The sequence below is a fragment of the Psammomys obesus genome, unplaced genomic scaffold, assembly GCF_907164565.1.
Source record: "Psammomys obesus unplaced genomic scaffold, mPsaObe1.curated_primary_1811, whole genome shotgun sequence".
Taxonomy (NCBI): Eukaryota; Metazoa; Chordata; class Mammalia; order Rodentia; family Muridae; genus Psammomys; species Psammomys obesus.
The window spans coordinates 5,355,092-5,369,384 of NW_026589447.1; the positions used below are offsets into that span (position 1 = coordinate 5,355,092).

The window sequence follows — 14,293 nt, forward strand, 5'->3', positions numbered from 1 at the left end:
AGGAAGGAAGGAAGGAAGGAAGGAAGGAAGGAAGGAAGGAAGGAAGGGAGAATAAAAGAAAACAAGAAAAGAAAAATAAAGAAAAGAAAAAGAGCTATTTTGGACTGGGCATGATAGCATTCAAGCACTTGGAGTCCTAGGAAAGAGAATCATGAGTTCCAAACCATCCCAAACACAAACCAAGATCCTGTTCAAAAGACCAAGAAAAATAAAGAGAGGGGTAATTCTCATTTCAAGCTCCTCTTTCTCAGATGACAGCAAAAGAAAAGTAATACTGTGTAGAAATAGAGGAAAGAAAAAGTAAGCTGGTTTACCTTCTGAGTCCTTCTCATAGAAGACTCCATGAGGGTGAATGGTATAAGGACGGCTGGCAAAATTCTTCAGGTGGATAAGGATGACATCCCCCACCTCAGCCTGTATCAGTGGTCCTAGGAAGCCCAACCATGTGGGCTTTGCTACTTCATCAGTATACGTGTCATCACTGTATTCCTTATAGACGGTCTTCTTGTAAGTACTCCCTATCCTGTTTTTGCCAGACTTTAGGAAGCTGGAAGCCACTCTGAGAAAAAATAAGACACAATTACAACTTTTCTACCATCTTCAAACAACTAGAAGTTTCTTTCCCAGGGAATGCTGACAAAAGGAAAAGGAATTAGATTGCACTTCTGAAAATATAACGTGAAATAGAAAGTTGAGGCATATGAAATTGCTGAAATATGATCAACTTTTAACATCCAAAGTAACACTCATACATGGTACAAACAAATGTATAATAGCAGAGAGATAACAAGCTGTACAATAACACTTTTTAAATGACCAACTCTTCACTCACATAACCTTTAGCATTGTGATTTTATATATAGAGAACAGAAGATCATAGTGGTTATAACCACAGGCTTTGGAGCCAGGACACTTGGATTAAATATCAGCTGCACCACTTTAAAATTTTGAAGCAATGGACAAGCTGTTTAACTTCTATATAAAATTTCGCTGTCTTCGAAATGACTTCTTCGTACATAATTTCACCACCTTCCAAATTAAGGTAATTGCAGAATCTGACTAGAAATTTGTTATGGTGACAAAAGGAATTTTATATTATAGGTCTTAATGTGTACCTTGGATTTGATTCTAAGAACCATGAGAAAGAAAAAGTAAAATGAAACTTTAAGAATGTTTAGGACAGTACCTGAAAAATTACCAAATTTCAAGGTTATTACTCGAAATTATTTAGTTGCTATTCTTTTAAGAGCAATTTTAATACAAGCATTCTGACTCCAAAGCTGGATGATGAGTTTGTGTCAAAAGAAAGCTTATGCTAGCCATACATCTCAGTGGTGGAATACTTGCCTACAATATAAAAAGTCCTAAGATTGATGTCAGCACTATGAAAACAGAAAGAGAAAAATAGAGCAATCATTATTTTAAGATGGAAAACTTTGGGCTTTGGAGAAATAAAGGGAACCACCATTGCAATAAATGCTTCAATACATTCATTCATTTTCTTCAATTTCTGATGAAGCATCAACAAATTTCTAAGATCCAGAAAGGTTAAACTTTCCCATTGTTTGGGAGGTTGAAGCAGGAGGATTGCCATGAGTTCAAACATGGCAAGAGTTACATACAGAGTTCTTAAACAGCCCATGCCAAAGTGTAAGGAAGACCTTCTCTCAGAAAGAAAGAAAGAAAAAGAGAGGAGGGAAGGAGAGTGGGAGGGAGAGAGGGAGAGAAGGGAAAGGGACAGATGATCAACAAAATAAAAAAAAAGAAGAAAGGAAAACAATCTTGTGAGGGGTACAATGGTAAAAACAGAATCAAGTATATACATCCACATTACAGATATTCAAACCTCAGTTCCTCTATTTACTAGCTATAGTATTTGGATGCGTCATTTGACTTTCATGAGTCTGTGTTCTCATCTATGAAATGAAGACAGCCAATTTTTACATGTTGCTCCATGGTAGATCTCATGTTTATCATGTAAAAAGTCCTGGTTCTATATTAATACCACAATGTTAATGATATTCATACTTCCTAGAGATTTTTCAATAACTGTATGACATATTTGTAGAGATCTATTATAGTATCTCCCTAGGGTTCTTGTCTAAGAGTGATCTGTTACTGTCATTTCCTTGCTTATAAGATTTTTTTCACATATCTAGAATTAAGGTAGTTACACTGGAATACAAGAGCACAATTCCACTATACATGTCTTACAAATGCAGCATAACTTTCATTTTTTAGAAAGTAAACAAAACAATTTTTGTTAGATTAGCATTATAAATTCCATCTTAGATGCAAAGAAATATAGACTTATATTTATGACTCTAAAAATCTAAGGTACTTCATTGTTGAAAATCAAACTTGGGATGAAATGTTGGGTCCTGAGTCAAAATTTGTTTCCAGGAAACCTATTGTTAGATGTGTGGTACAAAGAGATTGGAAGCTGGCTGCTATGGTAACCCGAGAAAGGACCCTCAAAAGACTACCCTTTCAACCTCAAGAATGTCCTCTTTTATCTCTACCTCTAATAATACATGAGATTAAACCTACATGTCATTGTTCAGAGTCTGGTTTGTGATGACATTTCTTCCTTTGGGAGCATAGTTCCACTGCACATCCTGGATGCCCAGATAGTAGTTTCGAATGGCCCCATCAGTTGGTAAAGGCCACAAGGAGTTCATAAACAGTAAAGCCCAGAGAAGATAACCTGGCTTCATGGCCCACATTACTTTGAGAAACTGGGAATGGAATCTGCTGATATGAAAGGGGAAAAAAAGATAAAAAGAAAATTTGCATGCATCTGGAAAACCAGAGAGACAAGAAACAGATGAAATGGCTGTAAAACCCAAACCCAACCAACTCAGGTTTGTTTGTTTACCTCACTAGCTTTCTTTCAGTGCAGCAAATACCCAGTAGCCTTTATCATAGGCTGTTAGAGAACAAAGTTAAAATTTCACCTATAATACTAATCATGCACTGCCTCCTTCAGAACAGACACCTGAATTCTGTTATTTCAGCAGTATGGAAGGGAGAATGTACTCTGACCCTCAAACCAGGAAACATTCATCAAAATCATGATTAGACTACACTGACTGGCTTGGTACCTTAACCAAGTCAGCCATTCTTCATTTGCCCATTTTCCCTTAAGCAAAAATGACTCATAGCTGCTACTTCCCAGAATCAATAAATTGTATTTAGAAACACGTGAGAAATCATCAAAAGACATTTACTGGAATATTCATAGACTCAAAATGAAAACTTGCAAAATGCTAATCAGTATTAAAATGATTGAGTAAATTGTATTTTATTTACACAATGGAATTCAGAATGGCAGTAATAATGAACAAGCTAAAACTATGCACAACACTATGGGCAGATATGGTAAATGTAACTCTAAAGAGAGAAACAAAACACAAAAGCATACATAATGTATGATTTCATTCAGGTAAAGGGCAAATTACAGAAAACAAATCTGTTCTACTCAAAGTTAGGAAAGAAGTGAAAAAAAACAGCTCAGTTACATACTACTTGCACACTGGACATTAGTTCCTGGGTTCCATCCCTAACACTAAAAAATTAAATGAAAACCATGTTTACCCTTGAGGCAAAGATCAGTGACTGGGAAGGGAAGTGGTTATGTTCTATTTCTTTATCTGTATTCTATTTATATGGATATGTTCAGTTTCTGAAACTATGATAAGCAATAGAGGATTTACAGACATTTGCATATGTTTTATTGTTGGCTTTAAAAAGATAGAACAAAGCGAAAGGAAAGCATGTGACGGAAATACTTTGAACATCTTAGATTCTCAACTGGTTCCCAATGTTGCATATAAACTCATTTCACAGGTTCCATCCTGATGCACTGCTATTCTCAACCTTCTAGCCTCTTATTTAAATGCTTTAGCAAGAAGTTTGGAATTCTTGAAAATTCTTGAGACACTAAGAGAGAGACACTAAGTCATAACATACATAGCAACCAAACCCAGAGACATAAACATACATTGACACTTGCACAGATAAGTTCTCTTAAAATTTACTTAAAAGCACAGATGTGCCTATTTACACCCACATACAGCCATATGGTCAACATAGAGATACAGTTTCCTTTAAAATAACAACAATAGTAATAAGTGGGTATTCATTGTGTGTATGGTGTATTCATTTTAACCATCTCACACAAATTGAAATCTTGAAGATTTACGACCACCCTATAAAAGAGATGTCTTTATTCTCCATGGTATAGTGAAGAAATTGGAGAACAGATAGATAAAGTAATCTGCCCAAGGCCATCTTAGTTTACAAAAGTTAGAGTTGGGATTTGATTCCAGGAAATATGACTCCAGCACCTAAGATGCAGGCACAAAAAAACATACTTGCACACTCACATGTAAACACATTAAAACCATGCATTTACTCACAGCCATGGCTATATATAGAAAAACTGCATGCATTCTAAAATATGCACTTGTATGTGGCTATGTTTTCTTTAGACACAGAGATAATTATACAAGGAGACAATCATAATAATGATAATAACTACGTTTCAGTGAGATATGACTAAAGAAAAAACATCATGTTCAGTGCATTAAACAAACTATTTCATTAAATATTCAACTCAAAGCATAAATAATAGGGACTATTACTCTAAACTAGAAATTCTGTCTCTACTGGGTATGGTGGTGTATGACTAATTTCAGCACTCAGGAGGTTGAAGTAGAATTGAGGCAGGAGACTTACATGTAGCCTGGGCTACATGCAGAAAAGAAACTCTTTAAAAAGAATTAATTAGTGAATTAATTAACCCAAGCCCTAGTACTACAAAAAATTAAGAGATGCACAGATTCACATGTGGATAAGAAGGACACAGATATTTACCCTAGTATTTAAGGTTGTAAGTATTTAGGTAGGCCCAGATACTTACTCTGACTAAAATCAAACTTAAAGGCTTTTAAAAAAAATGAGCTCTTATATTTTTTCCACACACACCTATCATGTATTAATTATAAGTCTCCAAATTATGTCTGGCAGAAAGTCCTACATATAAAGACAGTCCTGTTTGAGGTGTGTGTGGGGGGGGGGGGACTTCTTGCAGAATACTGGCTGTCCCACAGATTGGTTATATAACCTGGTTATTATTTAACAGCTACGAACTTATTTTCTCATATGTAAAATGAGTTTAGTATCAGCCTTGGAGGAATAAATCAGAACATTTGCCTAAAAGTTCCCTCCTAGTAATAGCAGTGTTTAGAACACTGGAGATAGCTCCTATTGGCTTGCTTTCTTGCTTTTCCTTCTTTCTCCTAGCTACAGTTTGCTAATGTACCTTGTTGTCTCCTACGAAATTGCCTTCATTTGCCATATTAGACTATAAAATCCTTGACAGTGGATGTCAAGTAATACAGGTGTCTGTGTATCTATTATCAGATGTGGTACAGACAGTATGGTAGGCAAGCCATAGCAGCTACTGCTGAAGTGAAAGAAAGAGGAATAGGCATGTGTATTCCCACCTGTTAGCTCTAGTCTAGCTTCTAGCACTAGTCTGAATAGTGATTTCAGTCTAGTGTCTTTATCTTAATAAGCCCCAGTTTCTCATCTATAAAGCAACGAAGCATACAGAGCTGAACCATACAGTACCGACATTGTCAAAGCTACAGAAATTTTATAATCTAATGGAACACACACATGCATAACTATGAAAAATATGGTATTTCGAAAGTTCTCAAAAGACTCATTTTTTTCTCACATGATGCCAATACTCACATTTACTCATGAAACAGGGGTACAGTCACATGTACCTACATACAATACTATGCATGGAAACACAGTTAGACATTCCTTAAGACCCTCAGCCTGGAAGGAGAGGCCTTTGTTCAATTGACTTCTGAGTGTACACTGGACTTTGTTCAGACTTCCTTCTCAAAGATGTACCAGCAAGGCAGCTGTGCTTTCAGCTTATTTACCTAGAGGGAAAACAGATCCAGGTAAGAGTTCTATGACTGCATCTCACATGATAATCTTGAAAATATATGAAGAGACCTAGTAAAGACCATTAGCGTAGAATTAACAAGCATTCAAAGTGTGAAATGGTGGTTAATGTTCTGAAAGTCTCGAAGACACAGAATCTAGCAATTTTACTTCATAATGTGCTTTTCATATCTGCAACCTTATTTCTCATAGTAATGTAAGATATGGATTGGTTTCCATGTTTTACATGCAGGGAGAGGTATTGGACTCACACCTCTTAAATGAAACCTGGATCCACCAGAGTCTTCATCTTTAATACTATTTGCTGCCTCATAGAGTTGTTGTGAAGATTAAATGAACAGCAATGTATACCTGTATAAAGCAAAATAAGTGTGTATGTACACAAGTTAGTTATAAAAACTACCAGTGGCTATTATTATTAATTTTGATGAACTAGATTTCAACATAAAGCCAACCACTATCAAAAAGCTTTATCTCTTTAAGTTTGTTTGTGTGTCTGTCTCTATCGTTATTGTTTTCTTCTTTCTTTCTAATTCTGGGAATCGAATCCAAGTTGTAGTACAAGCAAAGAAAGTGCTCCTAGCACAAATATTATCATTTTATGGATAATGTCAGACATGTATACATTCTAATGTTCTGATATCCAGTAACACATTTAAAGTACAGAAGCACTTTTACACTGGCATAAAATGCACACATTTCAGGCTGACATTCTATTCTTGGAAGAAACCTGGTTTAATGTGAGCTAGACCTTGGGCCAGTTATGATGACACATACCTATAACCCTAGTACTCATGGAGGTGAAAGGTGAGATAGGAAAATCAAGAACTTCAAAGTCAATCTGGGCTATATGGTTAAGTTCCAGGTTAACTTTATCTGTCTGTCTGCCTCTCTCTCTCTCTCTCTCTCTCTCTCTCTCTCTCTGTGTGTGTGTGTGTGTGTGTGTGTGTGTGCATGCTCGCATGCATGAGAGAAAGAGAGAGCGAGAGAGAGAGAGAGAGAGAGAGAGAGAGAGAGAGAGGGTACCCATTTGTGTTAAAGAAACCAGAACTTAGATTCAGATAAACTTAGTTGTGAGTACTGTTTTGTATTTAAATGAAATAAATGTGTATAGAATCTGGAACTTAAGCATCTTTTAAATACTAGTTTTTCTTCCTTTAAATTACTGACTTCCTATCTTTCTGCCTTGAGGCTGATTTTGTCATTAATGTTATTTACACTGGTTTTTATCATACACTTTAAGGGCAGAGAGGAAGAGCCCATAAACTTCCCTTAGAATCACTTGGACATTTCATGATAAATGTGGAAAGTATCCAAGCACCAATAAAAAAAAAAAAGAGGGAGCATCCACTTCTGCACTCACTGTTTATTCATTTTACATGACACTGAGCAAATTATGTAGCTTCCTGTATCTCAGCTCCTCATTTCTTTGTTTGTTTGTTTGTTTGTTTGTTTAAAAGACAGAGTTTCTCTGTGTAACCTTGGCTGTCCTAGACTCACTTTGTAAACCAGACTGGCCTCAAACTACCAGAGATCGGCCTGCCTCTGCCTCCCAGAGTGCTGAGATTACAGGTGTGTACTTCCACAAATAGCTCAGCTCCTCATTTCTTTTTTCTTTCACAGTGTTTTTTTTATTTATTACAATTTATTCACTTTGTATCGCAGCTGTGGCCCTGTCCCTCATCCTCTGCCAATCCTGCCCTCCCTCCCTCCCTCTTCTCCTCCCCTGCCCTTCCCCAGTCCACTTATAGGGGAGGTCCTCCTCCCCTTTCATCTTACCCTAGCCTATCAGCTCTCAACAGAACTGGCTGAATTGTCTCCCTCTGTGGCATGGCAAGGCTGTCCCCATCTCAGGGGGAGATTTGATCAAAGAGTCAGCCACTGAGTTCATGTCAGAGACAGTTCTCTGTTCCCATTAATAGGAAACCCACTTGGAGACTGAGCTGCAATAGGTTACATCTGTTCAGGGGTTCCAGGTTATCTCCATGCATGGTCCTTGGTTGGAGTATCAATCTCAGAAAAGATCCCTGTGCCCAGAAATTTTTTATCTGTTGGTCTCCTTGTGGAGCTCCTGTCCCCTCCAGGTCTTCCTATTTCTCCCTTCTTTCAGAGTACAGATTCCCTGTACTCTGCCTAAAGTTTGGCTATGATTCTCAGCATCTCCTTGAATACCTTGCTGGGTAAAGTCTTTCAACGGCCCTCTGTGGTAGACTCCTGTCCTGTTGTCTGTTTTCTCCCTCTTCTGATGTCTGTCTCCTTTGCCTTTCTGAGTGAGGACTAATCATCTTACCCAGGGTCCTCCTTCTTGCTTAGCTTCTTTAGGTGTACAGATTTTAGTGTTTATCCTATATTATATGTCTAATATCCACTTATAAGTAAATATATACCATGTATGTCTTTCTGCTTCTGGGATACCTCACTCAGGATGATCTTTTCTAGTTCTCACAATTTGCCTGAAAATTTCATGATTTCCTTGTTTTTAATTGCTGGATAGTATTCTATTGTGTAAATATACCACAATTTCTGTATCCATTCCACCACTGAAGGACATCTAGGTTTTTTTTTTTTCCAGATTCTGACTATTATGAATAAAGCTGCTACAAACATGGTAGAGCAAAGGTCCTTGTTGTATGGTTGAGCATCTTTCAGATATATGCCCAGGAGTGGTATAGCTGGATCTTGAGGTAGTGCCATTCCCAATTTTCTGAGAAAGTGCCAGATTGATTTCCAAAGTGGTTGTACAAGTTTACATTCCCACCAGCAATGGAGGAGGGTTCCCCTTTCTCCACATCCTCTCCACCATCTGTTGTCACTTGAGTTTTTGATCTTAGCTGTTCTGGTGGGTATAAGGTGAAATCTCAGGGTAATTTTGATTTGTATTTCTATGATGACTAAGGACATGAGCTGGTTCTTTGAGAAAATCAACAAGATAACAAACCCTTAGCCAAACTAAATAAAAGGCAGAGAGACACTATCCAAGTCAACAAAGTTACAAATGAAAAGGGGTACATAACAACAGATACTGAGGAAAACCAAATAATCATTAGGTCTTACTTCAAAAGCCTATATGCCACAAAATTTGAAAATCTAAATGAAATGGACAATTTTCTTGATAGATTCCACTTACCAAAGCTGAATTAAGACCAGGTAAATAAACTAAACAATCCTATATCCCCTAAGGAAATAGAAGCTGTCATCAAAAGTCTCCCATCCAAACAAAGCCCAGGGCCAGATGGTTTCAGCACAGAATTATGCCATACCTTCAAAGAAGAGCTAACACCAATACTCTTCAAACTATTCCGCAAAATAAAAACAGAAGGAACATTACCAAATTCATTCTATGAAGCCACATTCACCTTGATACCCTAAACCTTACGAAGACCCAACGAAGAATGAAAATTTCAGGCCAATCTCCTCATTGCTTAAATAGCGAAAATCTATATCTTGGGATTCTCAATAGTTTCTCATGAATACCAAATGAGATGAAAGACATGAAATCGCTGTATAAATTTTTCATCAGGACTATGAAATGTTTCTTGCTGCTGGGAATATAGAAAAAATCCAGACTGGGTAGAGAAAAGAAAACAAGAAATGACATGAGTAATGTAAGTAGGAGTGCTAGGTGAAAGCAAAGAGAAATCTTGTTAAGAAGTAAAAAGTAAGAGCCATTCAGAGTAAGGAAAAGCTAAGGGGGCTCTCCGGGCTCCTTGGAATTCAGTATAATTCAGTTAATGTTCAACAAATTCTTGTTTCAACCCGAGTATAAAGTCAATCCTCACTTTCCTTTCTGTTATGTTCTAGGCAAACTATGGTCCCCTGGGCTAATTTTTATGAGCCATGGCAATTTGCACCAAGGTTTTCCTGAGAATTTGCAAGTTGTTCCCTTAATGTGACAATGCTTTTTTTCTTTCTTTTATTCTTATCTTAGTAAACTAGACTGGGCTTTAAGAGGTCATCTTAGACAGAAAATCACTAAAATGACTAGGAATTTTAAGCTATTTTAAGTGGGCCCTGCTTCCATCCTCTCTCACTTTGGCTCCTTGCTTTCTTAACTTTTTGTGACTCTGTTGATAAAAAACACAGTGGCATTTAAAACCCGCATTCAAATTCGATCTCTGGCCGTAAGAATTGTCAGTTCAGTAAATAATTTTCACTTCTCTCAGCCTCTGGTTTTTCACCCTGGAAATGGGGATTCTGATTATTTCACAGGACTGTTTCAAGACTCAAACAAATAATGAATATCTGAAGCAACATACAAATATTTTGTTTAGTATATAGCTGAGACTCAGTAATGAGAAAATGAATAAATAAAATGCTTAAATATCTACAATATCGTGTGTGTGTGTGTGTGTGTGTGTGTGTGTGTGTGTGTGTGTGTTTGTGAGATTCTTAGAAAACTGAGACCAAACCGGTAAAATGTTTGGTTAAGAATCATGCAGCCAGCAAGGCCAGAATTCGAATCTGTGTTTAATAAAGGTTTTGGTCATTAAACAATAAATCTTCTTAAAATGATTCTTAAAATAATTCATATTTTAGTGTGATCAATTAGCACTTATTGAATCTTTCTGTGCCTTCTACCTTGTCTGAAAAATATGAAACCTAGCATAGTTGTATTTAAGTGTTTATGATCTCTTATTCCTGGAATTTACAGTTCCATAATCTCAATAATTTTTCCCATCCTGGGAGACAGAAGATGAACAGGGTGTTTAGACAGCAAAATGGACTATTCTCTATGACTCTAAGACTGTTCCAGAAACACATGAGCCTGTGTGATTCTGGCCATGTTGGCTAGAGGAACAAAAGGAAGGCACTCTATTGTCTCCTGTTACTTCCCTGTGCACCTAAGCAAACTTCCCCTAACTCTGCAGTGCACCTACTTTCTCTCCCAGTGGCTCTGGAGTCTTCTAAACCCAACTCAACAAGCATTCTGCACAAGAAGGCAAGTGAGATTGTTTCAAAAGAGAAAGCTTACCTTGTTAAGGAAAACCCTTCCTTTCTTTCTTCTTTCCAAATTCATGTCAGCGGCCCATCAATGATGAAATGCAGACCCCAGCCTGAGCCTGCCAGCCCTGTTTACTTAGTAGACACGGTAACAAAGCTCTTCCCATGAATTAAATCTAGGGCTCCTGTCTGGCGGGGATTACTGGGGTGAGTGAAAGGGGGAGGAGACAGTGCTGGGTGCCCTCTTTTCCACAAACTAAACTACTGGAATGTCCTGTTCCCGCCGGTTTGGTACAAAACCTGGCGTGGTTCTTTGACAATATCCGGGTGTTTTCCAAATCCTGGTGAGGATCTCCGGAGGAATTACAAGGAGGTGGCCTGTTTTGTAGCTTGCTAGTTGGCTTTGCTGAGCTAGGATGAAAATGCACCTTCAGGGTGGCCAGCGCCCAGAGGCAGATTCCAACTTCCTGAGCTAAAAAATCGGAGGACAAAGAGTATAACTCTGTGGTAGAAATGCTGATAACGACAGTGAAGATAATAATGCCACAAATATCTCTTAAAATGAAACTCTACTCTGGGGTTTTTGTTTTTATTTTTGTTTTGTTTTTTTTTTTCAGTTTTTTTTTAATTTTTTTTTTAACCAAACAGCATTCCAGTCCGTTCTGCAAAGAAATGGCTGTGAAAAGTCACTGAATTAAATAGGGCCTATGTCCTAGCTCTTCTGGCTTTGGCAACAATTAGCTGGGTGGATTTGGTCTGGGGCTTTGCTCCACTTGCCTCTTTCCATTTGTATGATGAGGATCTTAATGTAGATAAGAACCCGTTTGTCTCTGTAAAAGCCACAAAACTGGGATTCTATGAAGGTGTATTCTAAGTAAAAGAGCAATTGAGAAAGAAATGTAAGAAAATAATGTGTGAAGAGTGAGTCATTAAGATACAGCTGAATACCCTATGCCTTGTTTGGAGGATTATTTCTACCCACCAGACTCCTCAAACACAGGAAGGGTACAGATGACAGTCTACTACCTGGTGTCCTTCCGTTGTGATGAGGAGATCTTCACCGAGAGCAGATTGTCTTCTTTGCTCAGGCTTTCCACACTTTCTTTCCCGAAGCTGAAACAGCTGGAGTAGGGGCTGTGAAAGAGGACTCTCATTAGACAGAAAGTCCCACTGAGCTGGTAGGGCAAAGTCTGAATCATAAACAACCAGAGGTTTTAAGGATTGTCAGCCACTGAGGAGCTCTGCCCTGCAAATTGCAGCGTAGGCCAAGGGAAGTGGAAGTACCAGTAAAAAGAAGGGAGGAGCCACCTACCTCAGCTACCTCAGAAACACACAGTACCCAACAGCAGCTGGATTAGTTCCTGGCAGCACCTAAGATTACCTGCCTGACACACATGTGGACCTTGAAGCTAGAAGGGGAAGGTGGAGACCAAACCCATTAACCTGAGATCCAAGTCCAGGCTCTAAGGCATTTATGACAGGGAAGGGAGGGGACAGGATAAGGCCTGTGCTCTGACTCATGAAACACAACAAAAAGCAGGTCATTATAGATGCTCTTGAGTCAACACAGTAAATACTACAGAAGGCAAATGAGACAAGATTTACAGGCTTATAATATTTATTCACAAATCTTTCTGAGAATGCAAGTGGTGAACACCTCTCACACAGATACTACATGTTTCCGGTGCTTTTCTCTTGCTAGTCACTTGTAAAATATTTTTAAGCAGCTGTCTATAGACCACAGGTTAGGAAGCTTTAATGTAAAGAGTTACTTAATATGTATTTTGTAGAATTTCTATGGACTATAACTTTTCAAACTATGCTTACAGCTCATAAGACCTCTATATATTCCAACGGTAAAAATATTATAAAATAAAAACAACAGACAGGATTTGAGCTATGAGCTATGAAACTTTTTTTTAAGAACATTAACATTTGAAATATGTTCCAAGGAGTATGGAATCTATATCTGGAGTCGTTGATTGAAATCAGTTTTGCCACTTCCAGAAAATGCAAACTTGGAAAACTATTTTAATCTTTCCAAATATAAGTTTTGCCCTTTATGAAAGTGTTTTATAGACATATTATGAGAAGTGAAATAAAATTATATACGTGAATATGGTGACTGGCAGATAATGACAGAAATGATGTTTGCCTTAATATTTATTAACGATATAAAACTGGGGCTGATGAGGTAACATAGTGGGTAGAGTATTTGAAAACTGTGCACAAAGCCTTGTGGCCAATCTCCAGCATCATAGAAAACTTAGCATGGTTGAGTATGTCTATAATATCATCAGGACACAGAAGAAGGAAGATCAAAAGTTCAAGGTCTTTTTGGACTTCATATTGAGTTGGATGCCAGCCTAGGGTACATGAGACTAAATAATAAATTTGTTATTAATATAAATGATATGAATTTATTTTAAATTGTTGTGATTTGAATGAATTTTTTCCCATAGGTTTATATATTTAAATGTTATTCACCACTTGGTGGAATATTTGGGAAAGAATTAGGACATGTAGCCTTGTTGGAGGATGTATGTCTCTGAGGGTGGGCTTTGAATTTTTAAAAGTTCATGCCAGTAACCACCCCACCCCTTACTGCTTTTGGATCAGGACATTAAGCTCTCAACTACTACTCTACTGCCATGCCTGTTTCCTTGCTTTCTTGATGATCATGGACTAATCCTTTGAAGCTATACTCAAGTCCTCAATTAAATGCTTTCTTATATAAGTTTCCTTGGACATTTGCTTAACCATATTCATAGCAGCTTTATTCTTAATAGCCAGAAACTGGAAGCAATCTAGATGTCCCTCAACTGAAGAATGGATAAAGAAATTGTGGTACATTTACACAATAGAATATTACTCAGCCATTAAAAACAAGGAAACCATGAAATTTGCAGGCAAATGGTGGGAACTAGAAAAGTGAGGAAACCTGAGTGAGGAAACCTAGAAGCAAAAAGACACACATAGTATATGCTCATGCATAAGTGGTTATTAGACATATAATATAGGATACATATACTAAAATCTATAGTCCCAAAGAAGCTAAGCAACAAGGAAGACCCAAGGGAAGATGCTAAACCTCATTCAGAAGGACAAACACAATAGAAATCAGAATGAGGAGAGAGGGAATAAGACAGGAGCCTTCCACAGACAGGCTCTGGAAGACTCTACTGATCCAGGGATTGAAGCAGACGCTGAAACTCATAGCCAAACTTTTGGCAGTATGTGGGAAATCCTATAAAAGAAGGAAGAGATAGTAAGACCTGGAAGGGACAGGAGCTCCAAAAAGAGACCAACAGAGCTAAAAATCCTGGTCCCTGGGGTACCTTCAGAAACTGATACCCCAACCAAG

At 37.7% G+C, this 14,293-nt stretch overlaps 1 protein-coding gene across 5 annotated transcripts in view; it reads right to left on the minus strand.

The window, feature by feature from the left end:
- The window catches only part of Heph (hephaestin), a 130,972-nt gene extending 118,803 nt beyond the window's left edge, over positions 1 to 12,169 (minus strand). The window contains exons 1-5 of one of the 5 annotated variants that reach the window (XM_055605078.1): positions 11,956 to 12,017; positions 6,242 to 6,339; positions 5,764 to 5,963; positions 2,551 to 2,751; positions 315 to 559 (exon numbers count right to left, since the gene is read on the minus strand). In XM_055605078.1, the coding sequence (XP_055461053.1) occupies positions 315 to 559; positions 2,551 to 2,726 (421 nt within the window). In that variant the 5' untranslated portion in view covers positions 2,727 to 2,751; positions 5,764 to 5,963; positions 6,242 to 6,339; positions 11,956 to 12,017. Of the gene's footprint in view, positions 1 to 314; positions 560 to 2,550; positions 2,755 to 5,763; positions 5,964 to 6,241; positions 6,340 to 10,960; positions 11,195 to 11,955 lie in introns of those variants that run through there. The other 4 variants (XM_055605077.1, XM_055605080.1, XM_055605079.1 and 1 more) reach the window with 4 other exon arrangements.
- Positions 12,170 to 14,293: the final 2,124 nt, after the last annotated feature.